Source organism: Armigeres subalbatus, chromosome 3 (assembly GCF_024139115.2).
Source record: "Armigeres subalbatus isolate Guangzhou_Male chromosome 3, GZ_Asu_2, whole genome shotgun sequence".
Taxonomy (NCBI): domain Eukaryota; kingdom Metazoa; phylum Arthropoda; class Insecta; order Diptera; family Culicidae; genus Armigeres; species Armigeres subalbatus.
In genome coordinates, this window is record NC_085141.1 from 274,269,156 (window position 1) to 274,294,549 (window position 25,394).

General features: G+C 41.5%; 2 protein-coding genes across 2 annotated transcripts; one reads left to right on the forward strand and one right to left on the reverse strand.

Annotated features, from left to right (window-relative positions):
- Nucleotides 1–4,269: 4,269 nt before the first annotated feature.
- On the reverse strand, nt 4,270–5,154 carry LOC134219862 (uncharacterized). The gene has a single exon (XM_062698751.1). The coding sequence runs from the start codon at nt 4,994–4,996 to the stop codon at nt 4,382–4,384; it is 615 nt and encodes a 204-aa protein (XP_062554735.1). The 5' UTR covers nt 4,997–5,154; the 3' UTR covers nt 4,270–4,381.
- Nucleotides 5,155–5,272: 118 nt separating this feature from the next.
- On the forward strand, nt 5,273–7,034 carry LOC134219861 (exosome complex component RRP4). Its single transcript, XM_062698750.1, has 3 exons — nt 5,273–5,553; nt 5,609–6,129; nt 6,707–7,034. The coding sequence occupies exons 1-3, from the start codon at nt 5,429–5,431 to the stop codon at nt 6,943–6,945; spliced, it is 885 nt and encodes a 294-aa protein (XP_062554734.1). The 5' UTR covers nt 5,273–5,428; the 3' UTR covers nt 6,946–7,034.
- The last annotated feature ends 18,360 nt before the right edge of the window (nt 7,035–25,394 follow it).

Here is a 25,394-nt window from a genome sequence, read left to right on the forward strand (position 1 = left end):
TATGGGTAGCTTTAGTGTGCCCCGTTGGATAGGTCTTTTCCTGGTAGCGCGGTGTCTTTAACCATTCGACAGAACGTCTTCTGCTGGAACCATTCGGAGGTTCAAGGTACGGAGATCTCGTTTTTAGCCGAAGTTTTGCATCCGCCGCTGAGACCACCTGTCTGAAGAGAAGTCTAAATCTACGATATTCGCGTTTCCACAGATCGGTTCCATGACTGCTCGGAAAATTGCTGCAGCTTCGGCCGAGAAAACTGCAGAATGTAACATTTTTGGCCAAAATGAGATTTTTATATATCTGTATCCTCTTCCAAAAAAAGGTATTCCGGCAAAAAAGACAATAAAAATTATGTTCGGGAATGTAGGAAAAAATTTCGTTTGTTTGAGAAACTACAAATGTGCACGCACTTTGAAAGCAATTATGGATTACTGCTTACAGTTTTCGCACTGGAAGTCCCCCAGGGAGTTGAGTTTTGCCTAAAGCTATTTATCTGTATCAAAGAAGTTGAAAGATTCGGTGCTAATTTGTTCAAGAATAGTTTTTTGTATGTTCTCAAAATTGTGCAAAATGGATAGATGCAGTTTCTCAAACAAATCATTCAAATAGTTCACCGACTAGGAATCAATTAAATTATTTTATATTATTCTTTGGCTATTATACAGAAAACTTAGCTCATATTAAACATCAAATGGTCGTGGTTCAGCCAAACCGCACCAAGCGGCTTTTTGACTGATTTATAATATTCTCTTCGTACAAACAAAATTTCATATCAATTCATACGTTAATTGTTGTAGGATATCCTCAGTTATGGAGTTGAGGGATATTCGATACGATTTGCGGTCAAATAAATCCACTAAACGAAAGCTTGGGAAGAAAAATGGAAAAAGTTTGGTTGGCGCATGGTGCGATTTGGCAGAACCTCTACCAAATGTTGTTGTAATTATCAACATAATTTTGTGGCACAACTTGTAACTCACTACCCGTTTACGTGCAGGCGAGTAGATACCTTCTCGTGGTGTGTTATTGCAGATCCAGTTGAAAACCGAACTGAGCTCTCGCGAAAATCGCATTTTCTCCCATTTCCGGATGTCACAACTGAATCGCGAGTAGTGCGCATCTATGCCGTAGCCGTGCGCCATCATGCGCACCACTCGCGATGCAGTCGCGATATTCGAAAATGGGAGAAAATGCGATTTTCGCGAGAGCTCAGTTCGGTTTTCAACTGGATCTACAATACTTAATATTGAGGAACCATGGTCACATTGCTAGCTTCTGGCTGATTCAACGAATACTATCCTCGATTGTATGTCATACCCCAGAAACCCATTGCCCAGAAAGTGATTCCCCAGAAAACCATTCCCCAGAATACCATAATCCCCAGAAATACATTCCCCAGAATGCCCCTATCCCCCGAAAGACATTTTCCAGAATGCCTCCATCCCCCGAAAGACATTCCCCAGAATACCATACCCCAGAATGCACCATTTCGTAGCTTAGACTAAATACTTCGTAATTGCTTCATCCCGGGCAAATGCGTACTTTTAAAGAAGGAGTCATCTACTCTTTTGCCTTATTCCGGGCAAATACATACTTTTAAAGAAGGAGTCATCTACTCTTTTGCTTCATCCCGGGCAAATACATACTTTTAAAGAAGAAGTCATCTACTCTTTGCTTCATCCAGGCAAATGCGTACTTTTAAAGAAGGAGTCATTTACTCTTCTGCCTTTTCTCCTGGCAAATGCATACTTTTGAAGAAGTAGTTATCTACTCGTTTGCCTTTTTCCGGGCAAACGCATACTTTTAAAGAAAAAGTCATCTCCTCTTTTGCATTATCCCGGGCAAATGCGTGCTTTTAAAGAAGGAGTCATCTACTCTTTTGCATTATCCCGGGCAAATGCGTACTTTAAAAAAAATGAGTGATTTACTCTTTTACCTTTTCCGGGCAAATGCATACTTTTGAAGAAGTAGTTATCTACTCGTTTGCCTTTTTCCGGGCAAACGCATACTTTAAAGAAGGAGTCATCTACTCTTTTGTCTTATTCCAGGTATATACATACTTCTAAAATGAAAATCATATATTCTTACGATCCATTGCATTTCATACTCTTTTCAACGATTATGCCAAATGGTCATTATGTCAAACGGCTTTATGCCAAACGGCATTATGTAAATGGCATTATGTCATATGGGCTTCCCCCAATATGAACAACGAGTATATTGGACTATATGCTCCTTCGTATTATATGTGAGCCCTAACAAACATATCAAATGGGCTCCATTCCGGGCAAATACGTGCTTTAAAATAAGGCAGCATATGTCGTTTTGCCTTATTCCGGGCAAATGCGTACTTCAATATAAGTATTTTTGCATAGAAATATAGTATCTAGTATTTTTAATTTATAGAAATGACAGCGAAAAACATAGTTTCTTAGACTGATACCTTTTTCTGGGGATTCTGGGTTTTTGGTTTCTGGGGAATGGGTCATTCGGGTTTTTTTTTCTGGGGAATGGGTCATTCTGGGGATTTCTTTTCGGGGAAATGGTGCATTCTGGGGAATATCATTCTGGAGAATTTGTCGTTCTGGGAAATGGAATTCTGGGAAATACCATTCTGGGGAACTGATTCTGGGGATTGGTATTCTGGGCATTGACATACAACCCTATCCTCAATACCCAACTCCTTGGTACTTATGAAAGAAAGTGTCGCAGTCACTGGCTTCTTGCTTCCATGGGCGTGGCCAGTAGCAGTAATCCTCATGCTTATGTTGTTTTTGCCTTTTCTTGATTTCTGATAGCATTATCTTATAGTTATAGATAAGGATTTCAAAAATAATACATTAATTAGCAATCTTCGAATTATACCGTAACAATTCTAATGCAACTTGTAGCTCTATACCCAGCTCAAAACTTCATACAAGTCACTATTTGGTCACTTTTTCTTCAATAGAAAGTCACTTTTTGGTCATCGTAGGTCACTAAAGTCACTATTTTGAACGGTATCAATCGCTACCAGCCCTGGTTGTAGGGCAAACCCAAGTAACCAAAACTTGCTTTGAGAGTACGTTTTTCGCTTAATCAGCTTCACTGAGCTGCTTAAGCGAAAAACGTACTCTTAAAGGAACTTTTGGTTACTTAGGAACGGGCTCCACGTGGTTCTCCGCTTTCATAGCATCACTCAGGATCTGAGCTAGGGAAGCGAAGTATGTGTTGGTACCGCGTCCAGAGTGAAATGAATGATGCCTGTTATTGAAACGGCCGGTTCCAGTGACGTTCGTGAAAGAAATGGGTTGGTAGCTCCCGGCATAGCTGTGGGAGCCTCGATTTTCGGGTATCGGAACAACGAGGCTTGATCTCCACTGACCGGCGCGAGTGCCAGAGAACCACTCACTGTTCAAGCCCTCGAGGAGTGCGAGTCTTTCGCTGGTAGGCAGGCGCTTCAGCATAGGGTATCCTATTTCGTCGGGTCCCGCAGATTTGCCCTTTCCTTTACGCAGAGCGAAGTCCATTTAATTTCGGGAAAAGGGCTGGTTGAAGTCCTAGTCGGTGTCTGGAGGAACCTGGAAAGCAGAGATCGCGGAGGCAGGATAAGGATGTTTCTTGCGAAAAGGTGCTGGATACTTTCCGTAGGGGAACTGAACTCGGAAGTGGGTGAAGAGTTTCTAGATAGACTTGTAATGAAACACGTGTGGCTTACTCGGTGGTTAAACTCAAACTCATTTATTCATTGCTTCTCGGTTACAATCGTTCAACATTCGGATCGTAAACTGTATAACAGTTTACTTCGGATACTACAGTGGTCAGCCGGATCACGTTGTACTATACCATCGACCGATAGCGCGATACCATTGGAACGTCTTCTTCCTTACATGGCACTGATACATCCAGAGCTCGGCTGTTGACTGTTCGCTGTTGATACTATCTAAGAAGGTGGCCCAGGATTTTTCCTTTGCCTCTCGGCAGTCATACCGGACAACCTGATACGCTGAATTGACGGGGGTGTTCGGTAAGAGGTCCCTTGACCCTTTTCGGGGCGCGGAGGATATTGCGCTTGCACTTAACTATTTTCTTTTGGGTATGTAAAATGAATGTCTTTTTCTAAGAGGGCGAACTTGTGTGCTGGTTGCGACGGCATTCAAACGTGATCGAACTAGTTAATATGTGCCTGCGTTACGTTACACACAAAGTGCGGTTAGAAACAATGCCTAAAATTCTTAAAAAACTCACCCTCGGACTGTCATCCTATTGATTAATGACACAACTAAACCACTTACTTATAAAATAAATTATTTCAATTCTTTATTATTACATATTATAGGTTGTTTCATAAATTGTATGTACTTGACATGCCATATCAAGAGTTATTGTAACGTGTATGGAACAAAATTAAGCGGCATCACTTTTATGCTGATCGTAATAGATTTTGTTCGAAAATCCCACAACTGTAAGTTTGTGCATACTATTCAATCCCAATAGATTTTCCATATCTTGCATAACTTTGGAAGTTTTCCGTTTTAGATGACTCAAAGTCTGCACGACCTCTTGATTGTCCTCCTTGTTGACCAAACCTGTGGTTTCGCCAAGCTGCTCCTCCAGATGATCAAGTTCATCCCTAAATCCGCACATCTTGTGGAACACGTCCTTGGCGAGCAGTTTCGAAAACTCAAATGTGATACTCTGGTCCAATAATTCCCTTAGTTCGTGCACCTTAGTCTGATACAAATCTGTTAGATCGTCGAATTCCTTCGCCAGTGTGCTGCAATTGTTTAGACGGTGGAGCATTCCCTGCTCAAGTAGTTCCAACCGCTGCAATCTGTTGGTATAGTTTGTTATCTGCTTGGCGTAGTTATCCACTTCGGATTCCAACTCTTTCAGGATAGCGGTTTTTGTTTTGTTCAACTCTTCCTGCACGGTAACTCCAAATAACTCGTCGGCTGCATCCACTGCCTCCGATATGAGGGTGCGAATGTCCTCGTCAACTTCATCAGTTTCGTAACTCATTGTATTTTGGTAGGATTTTCGGCATTTAAAACTATTAATCAATTTCACTTTTGTATATCTGAGGCACTAGTAGGTTTTACATTTATAAACTTGCACTAAAACATTTTTTTTTGTTTTAACCTGAGATGTTTTTACGAAACTGAAACAACTGCTTTGACCTTTGACGTCCGGTAAAATTTTCAAATTAGCCGTCAAATTGACATCGAAACTTCAGTGACAGCTTTCGCCTTTGCACTTGCACTGTTTGTTGGGTTTGTTGTTATTCAGTTCAGCAGTTGTAAACAAATTATGTCGTGTTGAACCTCGCGGCACATCGTCCGTAAACATCAGTTAAATTTATGTGGACCACGCTCATTCTGTTCGCATTAAAATACGTTTTCAGTTTGTGAAGATAGCTTTTTTTTGTTACAAACAGTGCATTAAAAACCGAAAATGGCATCCAACGTAATGATACGATTGGCTTCCGACCGAGCGAACTTGTCGCTGCTGTCCGGCGAAAGTAATCCGCGGCTTTTCACGCCAGGGGAAGTTATCACATCTCAACAGGGATTCATGCGGTAAGTTGAATTTTTCAATCGTAAAACAAGGTCTTAATGATACATTTGGTTCCAGTGGCCACGGTACGTACATGGAAGATGAGGACATCAAATCCTCCGTCGCCGGTGTTATGGTACAGGTAAACAAACTCATCACAGTAAAGCCACTTAAAGGAAGATACGTCGGTGAAATCGGCGATGTGATAGTGGCCCGGGTTACTGACGTGCAGCAAAAGCGCTGGAAAGTGGACACCAACTCACGGCTTGATTCGATTCTGCTTTTGTCTTCCGTCAATCTTCCGGGTGGCGAATTGAGACGAAGAGGTGTGGAAGATGAACAGCAAATGCGAAAGTACCTTCAAGAGGGTGATCTCATTTCCGCGGAAGTCCAGAACGTGCACTCGGATGGTGTGCTCTCGTTGCACACCAGAAGTCTGAAGTACGGTAAGCTCGGACAGGGAATACTGGTGAAGGTGTTTCCGTCGCTTATCAAACGACGTAAGACACACTTCCACAACCTGCCATGCGGTGCGTCAATCATTCTGGGAAACAATGGCTTCATCTGGATATCGCCTATCGTAAATACGGAAAGTGAAGGTAAGCTATTTAAATAAATATGTTTTTTTATGTTTCGTAATTAAATCAACCAGAGGATCAATAATACCAAATGAATCCAATAACAGTAGCATTATATTTTTGTCACATTAAAATTAAAGGCTTTGTTCGGTAATAGTTTGACAAGCAAATACCAAAACTAGCAATAGGTATATTGAATTAGAATATGTTTAGAATCGATAAATTTTTTGAAACACTGTTATCGATCGATTCAATTGAACAAGATGCAAACAAAAAAAGTTTGATTTTTTCAATTGTTGATAACATAATAACCGATACAATGTACACAGGGTTCTGTTGTTCTGATACACGATTTTTTTTCGCTTGTGTGATTTCAATTTAACAGCAAAATCTTGCAACATGTTTCAAAAAATCCTGAATAAATCAAAGAAAAATCACATGATAATTACTATGCGTTAAAAATTCAGGATGAGTGCAAAATTGAGAAAATGTAAAACGTGTAAAAACAGAATCCAGTGTATTTGAAACGACAGTATTATTTCCATTGTATTTTATTTTTCTCAGTTTGATGTTAATTAGTATATTTTTATTTTTTTAGAAGGAGGAGGCTTCACGCAAAATCTGGAGGAGGCAATATCGAAACAGGATCGAGATGTTATTTCCCGTTTACGGAACTGTATACTGGCACTAGCCAACTGCAAAATGTTGCTGTATGATACGAGTATATTGTATGCCTACGAGGAATCACTGAAATATGAAGTTCACGAACTCCTTCACCAGGAGTCTATGTTTGATATCGCATTTTTAACTCGCCATAAGCTAAGGTTGCAAGAATAATATCCTAATGTATTGAGGAATAGGAGTAACGGATGAAATATATTTTGTTCTGATCACCGTATGGTATAATAAACGTCATATTCATTCTACAGCGTTTGGTGGGGCTTACTGAACTTAAAAACTACTGCAACGCCATGAAAGTGCTCCATTTTCTTAACTCTTTCGGATAGATCATATATGCCCAGCGTTTTCGATTGGTTGTGTAAAATCACATAAGACAGCTAGGTCCCCACTTTCTTCAACAAAATTGTTCATTAGGATGTCGGCTTTATGGGAAAAATATCAAGTTTGACTAGCAGAAGCATAAGTGGCGCTGTAGTCATTTAAATTATTTTGCCAAATTATGCTTCAACAAGCAACAAGCTAATGTATACATCATGTTGTAGTGCATGTTTGATTTCATCACCAACATCGGTTTGACACTAAGTAGTACACTTGTAGTACCGGTACTGTATATGTGAAATCTTGGGAAGATTTTGCTTCTAGAAGTATGCAATTGAATTAAATCCTATACCACATTGTTTGAAAATTCTGAACACTGAATCAAGTTTAGTCATCTGGAACGTTCAGTCTTCTTATCGGTATACACCCAATAAGCCATTTTATGAGACAACTTCGATCAGTTGATCCAGACTTCACCATCGGCGTTTTGTTTTGGTAAATTTGCTGTTCTTTTAAAAATATGCGTCATGTGGACTCAATTTGCCCGAAAACATGTTTTTTAAGGCTCAAATTACCGTCATTCAGCCATTGACGAGAAAGACAGCCACCTGCTCGTACCACCCCCAGTAATAAAACCACCCACCGAGGAGAAAAAGCTGGATGGGAGAAGTATTTTTGTTTTAAAACTACATCATTCAATAGCTAAGACATAACTATATCCGGTGGATGCTTCATTTATTTGTATTTCGCTTTAGTTTTCGAAAAAACTGCCTTTTGCTACATTTTTTTTTCCCCAAGAGAAGAAATCGACGATTTCCGGGAGAGCGTGAGAGTAAATCATCGATTTCCCCTCTTGGGAAAAAATGTTGCAAAAGGCAGTTTTTTTTTAAACTAAAGCGAAATACAACCAAATGAAGCATCCATCGGATACAGTTATGGCTTAGCTATTAAATGATGTAGTTTTGAAACAAAAAATACTTCCCCCATTCAGTTGGAGACTGCTTTTTCTCCTCGGTGGGTGATACGAGCACGTGGCTGTCTCTCTCGTCAACGACTGGATGACAGTAATTTGAGCCTTAAGGTATTCCAAAACGTTCTCGAGTTCAACCCAAGGTATCTACTGCAGCAACCAAGACTTTTGCATTGTCTTTATCATTGGCATGCGCATCATTTACTATTTTTTTCTCAGACTCAGGCCAGATGGCTTTTCATCGTCATCGTCTGTTTATCGAGGGTTCGCAAATCTTCTTCCCCCTGTTCGATCCACTATGCTCGATGCGCACCTGGCCTTCTTGTTCCCGTCAGATCGAACCATTTTCATCGAGTTACTGTCCGACATTTTGGCTATGTGCCCGGCCCGGGGGAAGTCCATATGGCATAATGCCGTTTGGCATAAAGCTTAACTTAACGACTTAAATGTCTAAAGCCCATTTGGCATAATTTGTTGGGTACCTCGAGGCCATTTGGCATAACGACCATTTGGCATAATCGTTGAAAAGAGTATCAAATGCAATGGGTCATAAGAATATATGATTTCCATTTTTAGAAGTATGTATTTACCTGGAATAAGACAAGAGAGTAGATGACTCCTTCTTTAAAAGTATGCTTTTGCCCGGAAAAAGGAAAACGAGTATATAACAACTTCTTCAAGAGTGTGCATTTGCCCGGAAAAGGCAAAAGAGTAAATGACTAATTTTTTAAAAGTACGCATTTGCCCGGGATAATGCAAAAGAGTAGATGATTCCTTCTTTAAAAGTACGCATTTGCCCGGGATAATTCAAAAGAATAGATGACTCCTTCTTTAAAAGTATGCGTCATCTACTCTTTTGCGAGTAGAGTAGATGACTCCTTTAAAAGTATGCATTTGCCCGGAAAAGTGCAAAAGAGTAAATGACCCCTTCGAAAGTACGCCTTTTTCCGAAAAAAGGCAGAAGACTAGATGATCCGTTTTAAAAAAAAAACGCAAAAATCGAAACGTATATGATTTCTTTTGTACGCATACGAACCAACGGAATAAGACAAATGAGCTGATGATTCCATCTTTTAAAGCAAACGATTTCTCCTTATAACGAGAAAGCATGTACGCATTTGGTTGGAAGAACACTAATGAGTAGATCATTCCTCCATTCAAAGTACGCATTTGAAAAAAAAACTTTTAAAAATTCACATTTTTCGGGAATAAAGGAAATTAGCTCATTTCTGCATTTAAACCATTTAAATTAAAATTTACTTCATTAGTTTCTGCCTAGAGTTTTTTTATGATTCTTTTAATTTGTATGCCAAATGGTCGTTATGCACAATGGCTCTAAAATTATTTTGACTATTTTTCTTGCCAAACGGTCATTGTGTCAAATAGTCATTATGCCAAATGACATTATGCCATTTGGGGTAGCCCCGCCCGCCCCACCGCAGTCGCGATTTTCGCGGTGTGAATATTCAATGTTTCTCCCACCAGCAACTCGTGGTTCATTTGCCTCCTCCACATACCATCCGCTATCTGCACCCCACCGTAGATGATACGCAGCACTTTTCTTTTAAAACTCCTAGTGCGCGTTGATCCTCCACGAGCATCGATGCATCGATCGGCCAGGTATCGCGTCCGTAGAGGACTATATACTATATACCATGACTTCTTCCTTCTTCTTCTTATTGGCACTACATCGTCCACTGGGACATTGCCGTCTCGTGCTCATTCAGCACTTTTACAGTTATTAACCACGAGGTTTCTAAGCCATGTCACCATTTTCACATTCGTATATCATGAGGCTAAAACGATAATACTTTTATGCCCAGGGATGTCAATAAAATTTCCAATCCGAAAATTTCCTAGACCGAACCGGGAATCGAACCCTTCAGCATGGTCTTGCTTTGTAGCCGCGCACTTTACCGCACGGCTAAGGAAGGCCCAGTCATGATGCATCTCCGAATTTATCTGCTGACCCATCTTGCTCCATTTGCAAGTTCCAGGGCTGGTAGCGATGAATGCCGTACAAAATAGTGACTTTAGTGACCAATGATGACGAAAAAGTGACCAAATAGTGACTTTCAATTGCAGAAAAAGTGACCTAATATTAACTTCTGTATGAAGTTTTGAACCGGGTATCCAGTTTTCCGCGAGCGGCCGAGGTGACCAGGGAATCAATTTTCTGGAATGCGCGTGCGAAACAAGCGACAAAAGCGAACCAACGACAAAGATTTGTTTTTGTCGGAGATAATAATGTTTTATGCTATCATAGTTTCTGCTTTTATGGAAATATTCGAGAATCGAACAATGATTACAAAATTAGCATCGTATTTTCGGAAATATGAGCATGCCAGGCAAATGATTGTCATATTGTGTTCGGGCTCGGATAAAGGTTTGTCGCTAGGTGCGTTGGTCAGTAACAAACTCTGTAGATGACAAATAGTATAATGTCGGTCGCTGCCCGAATATTGATTCCCTGATTCTGACCAATGTGGCATATCTTTGGTAGGACCATTTGTTTGAAAAATATAAATTAACGAAAATATTTAAAAAAAAATTAAAATACGATTTTACCTGTTATAAAAGTATGGTTTAATAAAATATTTAAATGAAGTTTCTGAGATTTTGAGCTCGACCTGGCATTCTGAAGATAATTTTGAAAATCCAATAAAAAAGGTCTTTTATTAGACATTCAGAAATTCTAATAACATTAATTTCTAAATGGCAGACTTTAGTAATACAGTCCAAAGTAGCCTAAAAATTTGAACATATCGACATAAAGAGAGTGAATCATGAACAAAATATGATCAGAACCCATCGAGATAGAGAGATATCGAGATAGGGAGGTTATCGAGATGTAGAAAGCCCAAATGTATGTAGATTGAAGGGCCTGAGGAAACCATCGACATAGGGAGAGATATCGAGATATAGAACATCGAGATGTAGGGAGTCGACTGTATTTCTAAAATAATTTCAATTTTGAATTTAGTGGCTGTTGCCAGAATTATTTCTATCATAACTTACCCTATATTTTCATAATTTTTCATAACTTACCCTACAGTCACTAAAAAGTGACTCGCTACCAGGCCTGAAGTTCACATGCTAGAATGTCTAATTTTCGATCAAATTTATTTATTTCAACGCAGTTAGTACAACATCATCAACATTACTTATGGTACTTTCACTTTATCAATAAAATGTTTAAATTTCACATTGCTGATTTCTGGGATGTCACATACAACCGAATCGAATTGTCGTTGGCAATGCAATAGGAAGTGCAGTTTTACATTCGATGATATGGATTTTTCTCAATTCTATTTTCCCGTTCTCTATTATTTCTTTCAAAGAAAAACCTGCCCTTCCAAACATACTTTAATGGATAATAGATGCTTTATTTTGATTTGAAACTTCATACATAGGTACCATTTCACTAGAAGAGTCATACTTTATCTAAATTATCATATTTCGCAACTCTCGCTTTCCATCACAATTTAAACATAATTTTCCATAGCTCCCAACACATCATCCACTATCTACTGCAAACTTGATTTATCTGTATAGATTATTCGTTTTTCATGTTTCGAGGCTGTCGATTTTTGTCTTTTCTTGTGTATTGTGTTTTTTGAAAAAAGAAAAAAAAATATACGTTTTACTTTGTTCTGTACATATAAGACTTGAAACAAAAAGAAACGAACATATCACATTAACTCACTATTGTATATAAGCATGCTTTTTCAAAGCGAGCATACACCATTTCCTAGGTTGCAGCTATTTCATTTGATTACTATTATTGCTCCAATAAAACAAAACTACACCGTTGCTATTTTTTTGACGTTTTATGAATAGTCTGTAAAAAAATGAGCAATTGAATCTTGTTACAAAAAAAAATACACAGACCTTTAATTCGTACTAGAAACTTCCATCATTTTTTTAATGTTTCACCTAAAATTAATCAACTTATGCATGGAGATACTCAACCGAATAAAAGCAACCTATTGGGTTCATTTACGATAATAACAAATTCTAACAATTTTCAGTTTTATTTGACCGAAATGGATTCCGTTAACTACCTTATGAAAATAATCAGCATCGATCTGTACATATTTATTACAACATATCAATGTATCTTCACTAATATGCATTCTGTGAAAATAAACATACAAAACGGGACATTGTAATAATTTTGACTAATTTATTTTTTGTCCCGAAATAAAAAAATAAAGATAACGCATACAAAACGTAAATGGTTAAACTCCAATTGTTCAAACTATAGTTTACATTCATATCTACGCCCTACTATATTCATCCCTAGTATTTATGTCCTATAGCCTTGATCTAATCGCACCCTCAATTAGGTTTCACTGACTTGCACGCGTTGACTTTTTTTTTGTTTCTAACGAATATGTTTTATTTTTTATATGGTTGCCACGTACTGTCGGCAGTCTCTTGGGTAGTTTATATTTTAGGTAGATGTTCGCTCTCACTGTTACTTGCTCGTAACCAAACAACTTTTTCATCACTGTTGTTGGTATCCTCCAGCATACTGGTTGGGGTTATAGAACTGAGGCATCCCCTGAAGACAAAAAAAAATATATATATATATATAATGTTATAACTGCCAAATACGATGAAGACCAATTGTGTTTTTAGCCCTGTGAGCAAAAACATTTTATAAATTGCATGCGACTACGCAATCTGTTCATAGCCCGATATTTGTGTTTGATGGTTAGTCATTCGCAGAAAGATAATTAATGGAAAATTGTAAGGCTACTCTCTAAAACAAGAGGAAAGCAAATCCAACAACCTGTATTATATGTTTTTGGTCGGTCTTATGTTAGGGGCACGGCAGGGCGGTACCCCGTTTGGCATAACGCCGTTTGGCATAATCACCATTTGGCATAAGGGCCGTTTGGCATAATGACAATTTGGCATAATAAGTATGTGGTGTCAAATTGAAGGCCATTTGGCATAAGGGCCGATTGGCATAAGGACCATTTGGCATAATTTGTATGCGGTGTCAAATTGAGGGCCGTTTGGCATAATTTATATACGGTTCCAAATTAATTGCCGTTTGCAACAATTCATATGCAATAAAGAAGGGTAAATTACAGAAAAAGTAAATAAAAGTTTTGCTATCAAGGCTTTCAAGAAATGGTCAGTTAAAAAATTCCATTGAAATAAACAAAGAACTGCTCGCGTTTCAAAGAAGGGTAAATTATAGGAAATGAAAATGATAAGGTGTTGAAGTGAATAATCTTCAGCGGGATATACAGTGAACCCTTCAAGAGACGATGTTCTATGACTCGATATCGAGTCATGGAAGCAAGTTTCATTCATTTTTCATTTATTTAGTTAACATCTAAACAGATAACACTGAATCAACAATTTGACGCCACAATACACGGTTCGAGGCTGCATCTCTCCATCCTCGGATACGCCCCACGCTCGCCAAGTCGTTCTGCACCTGGTCTGCCCATCTCGCTCGCTGCGCTCCACGCCGTCTCGTACCTGCCGGATCGGAAGCGAACACCATCTTTGCAGGGTTGCTGTCCGGCATTCTTGCAACATGTCCTGCCCATCGTACCCTTCCGGCTTTAGCTACCTTCTGGATACTGGGTTCGCCGTAGAGTTGGGCGAGCTCATGATTCATTCTTCGCCGCCACACACTGTCTTCTTGCACACCGCCAAAGATGGTCCTAAGCACCCGTCTCTCGAATACTCCGAGTGCTTGCAAGTCCTCCTCGAGCATTGTCCATGTTTCATGTCCGTAGAGGACAACCGGTCTTATAAGCGTCTTGTACATGACACATTTGGTGCGGTGGCGAATCTTTTTCGACCGCAGTTTCTTCTGGAGCCCGTAGTAGGCCCGACTTCCACTGATGATGCGCCTTCGTATTTCACGGCTAACGTTGTTGTCAGCCGTTAGCAAGGATCCGAGGTAGACGAATTCCTCGACCACCTCGAAGGTATCCCCGTCTATCGTAACACTGCTTCCCAGGCGGGCCCTGTCGCGCTCGGTTCCGCCCACAAGCATGTACTTTGTCTTTGACGCATTCACCACCAGTCCAACTTTTGTTGCTTCACGTTTCAGGCGGGTGTACAGTTCTGCCACCTTTGCAAATGTTCGGCCGACAATGTCCATGTCATCCGCGAAGCAAATAAATTGACTGGATCTGTTGAAAATCGTACCCGGCTGTTACACCCGGCTCTCCGCATGACACCTTCTAGCGCAATGTTGAACAACAGGCACGAAAGTCCATCACCTTGTCTTAGTCCCCGGCGCGATTCGAACGAACTGGAGTGTTCGCCCGAAATCTTCACACAGTTTTGCACACCATCCATCGTTGCTTTGATCAGTCTGGTAAGCTTCGCAGGGAAGCTGTTCTCGTCCATAATTTTCCATAGCTCTACGCGGTCTATACTGTCGTATGCCGCCTTGAAATCAACGAACAGATGGTGCGTTGGGACCTGGTATTCACGGCATTTTGAAGGATTTGCCGTACAGTAAAGATCTGGTCCGTTGTCGAGCGGCCGTCAACGAAGCCGGCTTGATAACTTCCCACGAACTCGTTCACTAATGGTGACAGACGACGGAAGATGATCTGGGATATCACTTTGTAGGCGGCATTAAGGATGGTGATCGCTCGAAAGTTCTCACACTCCAGTTTGTCGCCTTTCTTGTAGATGGGGCATATAACCCCTTCCTTCCACTCCTCCGGTAGCTGTTCGGTTTCCCAGATTCTGACTATCAGTTTGTGCAGGCAAGTGGCCAGCTTTTCCGGGCCCATCTTGATGAGCTCAGCTCCGATACCATCCTTACCAGCTGCTTTATTGGTCTTTAGCTGTTGAATGGCATCCTTAACTTCCCTCAAGGTGGGGCTGGTTGGCTTCCATCGTCCGCTGAACTGACGTAGTCATCTCCTCCGCTGCCTTGACTTTCACTGCCTGTACTCTCAGCGCCATTCAGATGTTCCTCGTAGTGCTGCTTCCACCTTTCGATCACCACACGTTCGTCCGTCAATATGCTCCCATCCTTATCCCGGCACATTTCGGCTCGCGGCACGAAGCCTTTGCGGGATGCGTTGAGCTTCTGATAGAACTTGCGTGTATCTTGAGAACGGCACAGCTGTTCCATCTCCTCGCACTCCGCTTCTTCCAGGCGGCGTTTCTTCTCCTGAAAAAGGCGGGTCTGCTGTCTCCGCTTCCGTCTATAACGTTCCACGTTCTGCCGGGTACCTTGCTGCAGCGCGACCGCCCGCGCTGCGTCCTTCTCCTCCAGAATCTGTCTGCACTCTTCGTCGAACCAATCGTTCCGTCGACTTCGACCCATATACCCGACGTTGTTCTCCGCTGCGTCGTTAATGGCTGCTTTGACTGTATTCCAGCAGTCCTCAAGAGGGGCCCCATCGAGCTCACCCTCTTCCGGCAACGCTGCCTCGAGATGCTGCGCGTATGCAGTGGCGACATCAGGTTGCTTCAGTCGCTCTAGGTCGTACCGCGGCGGTCGTCGGTACCGAACATTGTTGATGACGGATAGTTTTGGGCGCAGTTTAACCATTACCAGATAGTGGTCAGAGTCGATGTTAGCGCCACGATATGTCCTGACGTCGATAATGTCGGAGAAGTGCCGTCCATCAATCAGAACGTGGTCGATTTGTGATTCTGTCTGCAGTGGTGATCTCCAGGTGTACCGATACGGGAGGCTGTGTTGGAAGTAGGTGCTGCGAATGGCCATATTCTTGGAGGCGGCGAAATCAATTAGTCGTAGGCCGTTTTCGTTCGTCAGCCGGTGAGCGCTGAACTTTCCAATAGTCGGTCTAAACTCCTCCTCTTGGCCAACCTGAGCGTTCAAGTCTCCTATGATGATTTTGACGTCGTGGCTTGGGCAGCTGTCGTACTCACGTTCCAGCTGCGCGTAGAATGCGTCCTTATCATCATCAGTGCTTCCGGAGTGTGGGCTATGGACGTTGATTATGCTGAAGTTGAAGAACCGGCCTTTGATCCTCAACTTGCACATTCTTTCATTGATCGGCCACCACCCGATCACGCGCCTTTGCATATCGCCCATCACTATGAAAGCTGTTCCCAGCTCGTGTGTGTTGCCGCAGCTCTGGTAGATGGTATGATTACCTCTAAACGTTCGCACCATTGATCCCTTCCAACAAACCTCCTGCAGCGCTACGATGCCGAATCCACGGTCCTTGAGCACATCGGCGAGTATGCGTGCTCCCGATGAAGTTGAGAGATTTGCAGTTCCACGAACCGAGTTTCCAATCGCTAGTCCCTTTTCGTCGCAGTGGTCTTCGCCGATGGTTCCGGTCCGTACTCTCTTGTTGATTGTTCGTTGCTTAAGATTTTTAAAGGCTGGCTTGCAGGGCCTGACACCAAACCCCCTAAATTTCCGGAGGACCATTCCTCCTTATTTCCGGTGGACCATGGTGCACAGTTTTACTTAGAGTCCCTCGCTGGCACTCGGACGATGATCAGCCGCCCCTAACATGGAGAACAGACGCTGTTGTGAGCCGATCCTGACATGGAGAACAGACGCTCAATAAGATTTGCACCTCCGGAGAGGAGCAAACCCCCTTCCCTGTCAGCATACGACCATAGTTCCCACCGGGGTTGGTTACCCGATCTTCCCTAAGGTTGCTCGTATCCCGGCCAGCACCGCGGGGAGGTAGGGATAGGAGTTGCTGGGTAAGAGGCTAAGGACCGCGAGATGGGGTCTATTTTATTCCTTCAGGTACGCGAAGTACCAATGGTACGCTTTACCCAGCATTTGCCGTGCCTGGAATCAAGTTATGCCATATTATAAAATATGTTATGGATTTCATGCGATGGTCCCTTGAAAAACCCTAGCAGCACATGTTTCACATAGATTACTGCAATTCATCTGTGACCAGATTTGGTCACAAACAAGTTGCTGCAACCATTTTTGGCTGACTTTTGTTCACCTGTCATAAGAAATAAATACATCTAATGAACATGCAAATCGTCTTTGTCGTGTTGTTCAGCACATAAGAATATGATATAAATTTATATAAATATAATATGCATATGCGATATTTACCACAGACTATACACGCAAATATTTTTCCTGTACAGTTTCCTTTAGAAATGTAGGTAGAGTATTTTTCATCTGGATACAAATCCTCCAATTGTCTTTTAATCTACTTAGACACTGGATTGGATATCATCTATCTAAAATCTAAATAAATGTGAAGTAAATTATTTGAAAAACCAATAAACGCTTGTAAACCGTCAATATTGAGAAGTTCCCTGTCCATGGATGATGGGATCGACGGTGGTTTGTCAAGTATCTCGGTATAACATGAATTAATGGAGTTAAACTAAATTCACTCTCAATAAATTTTGTTCTTTGTATTGCGTTCGCATTATTTAATATTTTTAGATCCATAACAATTTTCCAATTACATGCATATTTTTATATTGTGAAACATACATACAATTGTTGACTAATTGTAATTTACAATTCTTAATTACCTAAACAAAATCGTTTGAAACTTGACGCTCCACGCCCCTAATATGCGCATTGAACTCAGGCACATCCTTTATCGTCAGCAGACTATGCGTAAGATTAGAGGAGCCGGCAGGGCCCAGTACGAGTCTTTACTAACCTTATACACAAATAAGAAAGACTTCGGAAGCTAACGATCATCCGCTGTAGCTCTTAAGAGTAGTAATAGTTGTCTTAATAGTTAATATATTTTTCGTAGTAATAGCAGTAGCTGTAGTAGTATTACCAGTAACTTGTAGCAAAAAAACTAAGTAGATTCGCTGCCTCTATTAGCCTAATGATCTCAGGCCGATTTTCTTCTAGTAGAGTGTATTATCGTTGAGATTTTTAAATTCATTCTACAAACACTTAATACAATTAATAAAAATTTTAAACTAAATTTTAAATAAAATTTTAACAAAATTTGCAGAATTTCGCTGATTTGATCACAATCTGGAAAATTTCATTACATTTCATTACATTTTTATTCAAGATTGGTTACTTGGAGGTGACAATATTACCACCCGTTGTCAACATAGACTGCTTTTAGGTATCTAATGTCATATCCGAGAAACCCTATGTTCTAATCCACGTTAAACTAATTCGCTTTCGTTGTAACTATTTATTGATCCGGATTAACAATTGACAGAAAGACTGTAAAATTACTACGATTATAAATTATAAACAATAACAGAAATTTTGACAATATGCTAATACGCGATACTCAATACAAACAGTGTTCACCGCATGAACATAAACTAATTGTGCTAAATATTGGTACTAGTAACGGTAACACTTGAATCATTTGTTTGAGAAACTGCATAAGTCCATTTTACACTATTTCGAGAAAACAACAAAAAACTGTTTTTGAACAAATTGGCACCGAATCTTTCAATTTCTTCGATACAGATCGATAGTTTATGGCAGAGCTCAACACCCTGGAGCACTTTCAGTGCAAAAAATGTAAGCAGTACTCCACAATTGCTCTAAAGTACGTGGACATATGTAGTTTCTCAAACAAACGAATTTTTTTTCATACATTCCTGAACAAAAAATTTTTTTTCGTGTTTTTTGCCAGAATACGTATTTTTGGACGAGGATTCAGAATATATAAAAACCTCGTTTTGGCCAAAAATGTTACATATGCAGTTTCTCAAACAAACGGTTCACTTATGTTTCGCCACGGGCACGGCAAATGCTGGGTAAAGCGTACCATTGGTACTTCGCGTACCTGAAGGAATAAAATAGACCCCATCTCGCGGTCCTTAGCCTCTTACCCAGCAACTCCTATCCCTACCTCCCCGCGGTGCTGGCCGGGATACGAGCAACCTTAGGGAAGATCGGGTAACCAACCCCGGTGGGAACTATGGTCGTATGCTGACAGGGAAGGGGGGGTTTGCTCCTCCTCGGAGGTGCAAATCTTATTGAGCGTCTGTTCTCCATGTCAGGATCGGCTCACAACAGCGTCTGTTCTCCATGTTAGGGGCGGCTGATCATCGTCCGAGTGCCAGCGAGGGACTCTAAAGTGAAACTGTGCACCATGGTCCACCGGAAATAAGGAGGAATGGTCCTCCGGAAATTTATTTGGTGTCAGGCCCTGCAAGCCAGCCTTTAAAAAATCATAAGCAACGAACAATCAACAAGAGAGTACGGACCGGAACCATCGGCGAAGACCACTGCGACGAAAAGGGACTAGCGATTGGAAACTCGGTTCGTGGAACTGCAAATCTCTCAACTTCATCGGGAGCACACGCATACTCGCCGATGTGCTCAAGGACCGTGGATTCGGCATCGTAGCGCTGCAGGAGGTTTGTTGGAAGGGATCAATGGTGCGAACGTTTAGAGGTAATCATACCATCTACCAGAGCTGCGGCAACACACACGAGCTGGGAACAGCTTTCATAGTGATGGGCGATATGCAAAGGCGCGTGATCGGGTGGTGGCCGATCAATGAAAGAATGTGCAGGTTGAGGATCAAAGGCCGGTTCTTCAACTTCAGCATAATCAACGTCCATAGCCCACACTCCGGAAGCACTGATGATGATAAGGACGCATTCTACGCGCAGCTGGAACGTGAGTACGACAGCTGCCCAAGACACGACGTCAAAATCATCATAGGAGATTTGAACGCTCAGGTTGGCCAAGAGGAGGAGTTTAGACCGACCATTGGAAAGTTCAGCGCTCACCGGCTGACGAACGAAAACGGCCTACGACTAATTGATTTCGCCGCCTCCAAGAATATGGCCATTCGTAGCACCTACTTCCAACACAGCCTCCCGTATCGGTACACCTGGAGATCACCACTGCAGACAGAATCACAAATCGACCACGTTCTGATTGATGGACGGCACTTCTCCGACATTATCGACGTCAGGACATATCGTGGCGCTAACATCGACTCTGACCACTATCTGGTGATGGTTAAACTGCGCCCAAAACTATCCGTCATCAACAATGTTCGGTACCGACGACCGCCGCGGTACGACCTAGAGCGACTGAAGCAACCTGATGTCGCCACTGCATACGCGCAGCATCTCGAGGCAGCGTTGCCGGAAGAGGGTGAGCTCGATGGGGCCCCTCTTGAGGACTGCTGGAGTACAGTTAAAGCAGCCATTAACGACGCAGCGGAGAACAACGTCGGGTATATGGGTCGAAGTCGACGGAACGATTGGTTCGACGAAGAGTGCAGACAGATTCTGGAGGAGAAGGACGCAGCGCGGGCGGTTGCGCTGCAGCAAGGTACCCGGCAGAACGTGGAACGTTATAGACGGAAGCGGAGACAGCAGACCCGCCTTTTCAGGAGAAGAAACGCCGCCTGGAAGAAGCGGAGTGCGAGGAGATGGAACAGCTGTGCCGTTCTCAAGATACACGCAAGTTCTATCAGAAGCTCAACGCATCCCGCAAAGGCTTCGTGCCGCGAGCCGAAATGTGCCGGGATAAGGATGGGAGCATCTTGACGGACGAACGTGTGGTGATCGAAAGGTGGAAGCAGCACTACGAGGAACATCTGAATGGCGCTGAGAGTACAGGCAGTGAAAGTCAAGGCAGCGGAGGAGATGACTACGTCAGTTCAGCGGACGATGGAAGCCAACCAGCCCCCACCTTGAGGGAAGTTAAGGATGCCATTCAACAGCTAAAGACCAATAAAGCAGCTGGTAAGGATGGTATCGGAGCTGAGCTCATCAAGATGGGCCCGGAAAAGCTGGCCACTTGCCTGCACAAACTGATAGTCAGAATCTGGGAAACCGAACAGCTACCGGAGGAGTGGAAGGAAGGGGTTATATGCCCCATCTACAAGAAAGGCGACAAACTGGAGTGTGAGAACTTTCGAGCGATCACCATCCTTAATGCGGCCTACAAAGTGATATCCCAGATCATCTTCCGTCGTCTGTCACCATTAGTGAACGAGTTCGTGGGAAGTTATCAAGCCGGCTTCGTTGACGGCCGCTCGACAACGGACCAGATCTTTACTGTACGGCAAATCCTTCAAAAATGCCGTGAATACCAGGTCCCAACGCACCATCTGTTCGTTGATTTCAAGGCGGCATACGACAGTATAGACCGCGTAGAGCTATGGAAAATTATGGACGAGAACAGCTTCCCTGGGAAGCTTACCAGACTGATCAGAGCAACGGTGGATGGTGTGCAAAACTGTGTGAAGATTTCGGGCGAACACTCCAGTTCGTTCGAATCGCGCCGGGGACTAAGACAAGGTGATGGACTTTCGTGCCTGTTGTTCAACATTGCGCTAGAAGGTGTCATGCGGAGAGCCGGGTGTAACAGCCGGGGTACGATTTTCAACAGATCCAGTCAATTTATTTGCTTCGCGGATGACATGGACATTGTCGGCCGAACATTTGCAAAGGTGGCAGAACTGTACACCCGCCTGAAACGTGAAGCAACAAAAGTTGGACTGGTGGTGAATGCGTCAAAGACAAAGTACATGCTTGTGGGTGGAACCGAGCGCGACAGGGTCCGCCTGGGAAGCAGTGTTACGATAGACGGGGATACCTTCGAGGTGGTCGAGGAATTCGTCTACCTCGGATCCTTGCTAACGGCTGACAACAACGTTAGTCGTGAAATACGAAGGCGCATCATCTGTGGAAGTCGGGCCTACTACGGGCTCCAGAAGAAACTGCGGTCGAAAAGATTCGCCACCGCACCAAATGTGTCATGTACAAGACGTTAATAAGACCGGTAGTCCTCTACGGACATGAAACATGGACAATGCTCGAGGAGGACTTGCAAGCACTCGGAGTATTCGAGAGACGGGTGCTTAGGACCATCTTTGGCGGTGTGCAAGAAGACGGTGTGTGGCGGCGAAGAATGAACCATGAGCTCGCCCAACTCTACGGCGAACCCAGTATCCAGAAGGTAGCTAAAGCCGGAAGGGTACGATGGGCAGGACATGTTGCAAGAATGCCGGACGGCAACCCTGCAAAGATGGTGTTCGCTTCCGATCCGGCAGGTACGAGACGGCGTGGAGCGCAGCGAGCGAGATGGGCAGACCAGGTGCAGAACGACTTGGCGAGCGTGGGGCGTATCCGAGGATGGAGAGATGCGGCCTCGAACCGTGCATTGTGGCGTCAAATTGTTGATTCAGTGTTATCTGTTTAGATGTTAACTAAATAAATGAATGAATGAAATGAATGTTTCGCCATTTAAATAATGTCGATATAATCAATAACATAACATCTAATTAAATCCCTATTTTAAGAAGTGTTACTTGGAGGTGGCAACGGTATCACCCGTTGTCAACATAGACTGCCTTTAGGTACTGATTGTCGACTCCAAAAAACTATAAACTAAACTTTACATTTAAATTCTGCTCAAATTTTACATTTCAAATCGCCAGATAACCTTCGTTTTGTGTTTAAAACGTTTTAAATTAGAAGTTTCATTATTTGCTGGACAGACTGACGGGAAAACGACAATGGAAAAGGGTAAAAGGGAAATCAATACTAGAGATTTTGCTAGCTATCACAATACTAAAACAAATAGTGTTCAAGTGGTCAACATAGACTAGTTCTCCTAAGTATTGGTCCTAGTAGAAGCAAAACTTCTGTTCGGGTCCAGTCTTGACAATTTAAGCTACCAGGGGCCTGTAGCATAATCGAAACTTTACTAATAATATTAGTAGAGTAGCTTGTAACTTGTATTTTTCTGTTGCATAATGAATCTACAAGTATGAATTTACAAGACTAATATTACAAGTAAACCGCACTAATAATATTAGTGGAATTTACAAGTAACTGTTGCATAAAGAAAATACAAGTAGAAATTATTAGCGTTGGCTTGTAGTTTCTTTTACAAGTATGAATGGTGCTGTAATTTAATTTACAAGTAGCATTTATTTTATTATTTTAGCTGTGCAAAGCAATCATGCATCGTTTAATTGTTTTTAACGACTTAACAGAGAAAGAAACTATTATTCTAGTTGCTTCAAATTACCATATAATGAAATACTAGGCACTAAGAATAAATTTCTCGTTCCGATATAACACTAAGAAAATTTTCAAATGACTTTAAATATAGTAGAAGTACTTTAAGTGCTGACATCAAGTATTCAAATGTAAAGATCATCTAATTATACAGTACACAGAAACCTACCACTACTCAAAAGTGGGTTGTTTAGCTCAAATCCGTACTTTGGACCAATATCCCAATTTTGAGTGAAATTAGTTTCGTAACACTTAGTAGTTTAACTTAATCCACTTGAAACATATTAACCAAAGCTAAGTTTAGTTTACCCAAAGTTGACTTTATCCATCTCAAAATTGAGAATATATTAATTTACTGAAGTTTGTATTATTGTATTATTGTAGTATTATTATACTAAACAATCTCGTTTAGGACCATGCATGTTGCTTTATGTTTGACAACAATCATGGGAAAGAAAAGAAAAACGGAAAAACTACCTAAATTCTGAGTTGAATTTATTATGATATTTTCATCAGTTAGTATTTTGAACTAAAAATGAAATCGTCCAAATTTCATAATCGAATTAGAAGCAAAATCTAAACCCGCATAAGTCTCACAATACACGTAAATTAAACCCTCTTCAAAAACCCACAACAAACAAGTCTAGCGGGATTCGATTTGTCATGGAGCATACGTTCGCGTACCTTACAAATCGCCTTAATTAAAACTTAAGTCAATCCCAAAGACCACATAAAAACGACTCCAGTGTGCATTACATTGGCTTGGTTAAAAATGCCAATACCACGAAGCCGGCTTAAACCGCGGAATCAATAAATTTACAGAGAGTGTTCCGTGCATACCTATCGCAGTCAAAATATATATTCTATCTGCAAATTTGCAAACAAACGTAAACAAACCGTTTACCTCCGCATTGACAGTGAACTGTCGGATGAATTTTGACAAGTAAATGAACCTGACGGACTTGTAATTTCAACCTTACTAATAATACAAGTACTAATATTATTAGTTGGCAAAACATTATTATGCGACGCAAATTACTTGTAATTTGTTGACTTGTAACTTGTAACTTGTAGCTAATATTATTAGTCTGATTATGCTACAGGGCCCAGGTAGCTCCAGCTGGACACCCAGAAAAATAAATAAATAAATAAACCCTCAATATTGAGAAGTTGCTAACTTCCCAAGGAAATGATTCTTTTTGTGTAAAATAGTAATTTTTATGACGTTTTTTTAGTATGACCTAATAATTCAATTGAAATTTTGTATATGACTTAATTATTTACATATTTTATTGTAAATGTGCTCTTAAGTTCATCATTTGAGCTTGTTTGATAGGGCACGGTATTAGGCAATTTTCTGCGCGGTATTTGGAATCTTCTTCGAAATGTACGCGGTATTAGGCATATTCTTAAGTCAAATGTCGAACACTATAGTGATGGGCAAAACGGTTCAATTAAGTGAACGGCTCTGAGCCAAGCGTTCACTTGAATGAGCCGACTCATTTGAACGGCTCGGCTCGTTGACTCACTACAAAGTTTTTTTTTGTGAATGAAGCATAAAAGCAAACTGTTTTATGATATCTTGTATATTCAACTGTGTTTTTATGGACGTTTAAGTGCTTGATTACAAATCCAAATTCGTCCAGTCAAAAGTTCGTCTAAATCTTTGTACATTTAGAATCAGAAAACTGTGAGAAGATATATACTCTTTGCTCTCTGATTTCGATTGGGTAATTTTTTACCGTCAAAACGGTACTCATCAATCATTCGCAGTGATCAACGCACGTCTGTTATATGATCGCCGCTATTTTAAGCTTTTGAATTATCCACAAATCTTCATATCGCCTAATCAAGCCTGCAAGCAGTCCATAATGTAGGCTTTTGATAGGGTTCCGACACAGAAAATCGAAATTCCAGCTTGTATTTTAACATGAGAGCCAAATCTGTTCCGGAAAATTTGCCCGAGGTGTAATGCTTTCTTAATGTACAAAAAAAACATTATCTCTACTTAAGCGCATGCAAAAATTACCAATCTTACTTGCACGTTAATATTTTCGAGCCACAGTTACAGATATCAAACAATCAGATCATGCATCCCAGATGTGAGGGAATATATGCTCTTAAATAAACGGACAGTTAAGTTAGCCACCCATGTATTCAAAATAGGAATGATTTGCGACTACGAAAAAACATCCGTGAGCACGATTCTCAAGGTGTGAGGCTTCCTTGGAATAGAGGTAATAAACTATAGAGGAAGATTGTCGCTGTCGTCACTGGCGAAACATGTTTTGCTGGCGAGGATAGGGCACTAAATGTCAACGAAGGAAAAATCAGTACGTTTTGAGAGATAGGTACCTAACATGTT

Coding starts and splice junctions, on each gene's coding strand:
- LOC134219862 (XM_062698751.1), bottom strand. CDS start 4,996: ATGAGTTACGAAACTGATGAAGTTGACGAGGACATTCGCACCCTCATA.
- LOC134219861 (XM_062698750.1), top strand. CDS start 5,429: ATGGCATCCAACGTAATGATACGATTGGCTTCCGACCGAGCGAACTTG. Junction 5,554..5,608: donor TCTCAACAGGGATTCATGCG/GTAAGTTGAATT, acceptor ATTTGGTTCCAG/TGGCCACGGTACGTACATGG. Junction 6,130..6,706: donor CGTAAATACGGAAAGTGAAG/GTAAGCTATTTA, acceptor TTATTTTTTTAG/AAGGAGGAGGCTTCACGCAA.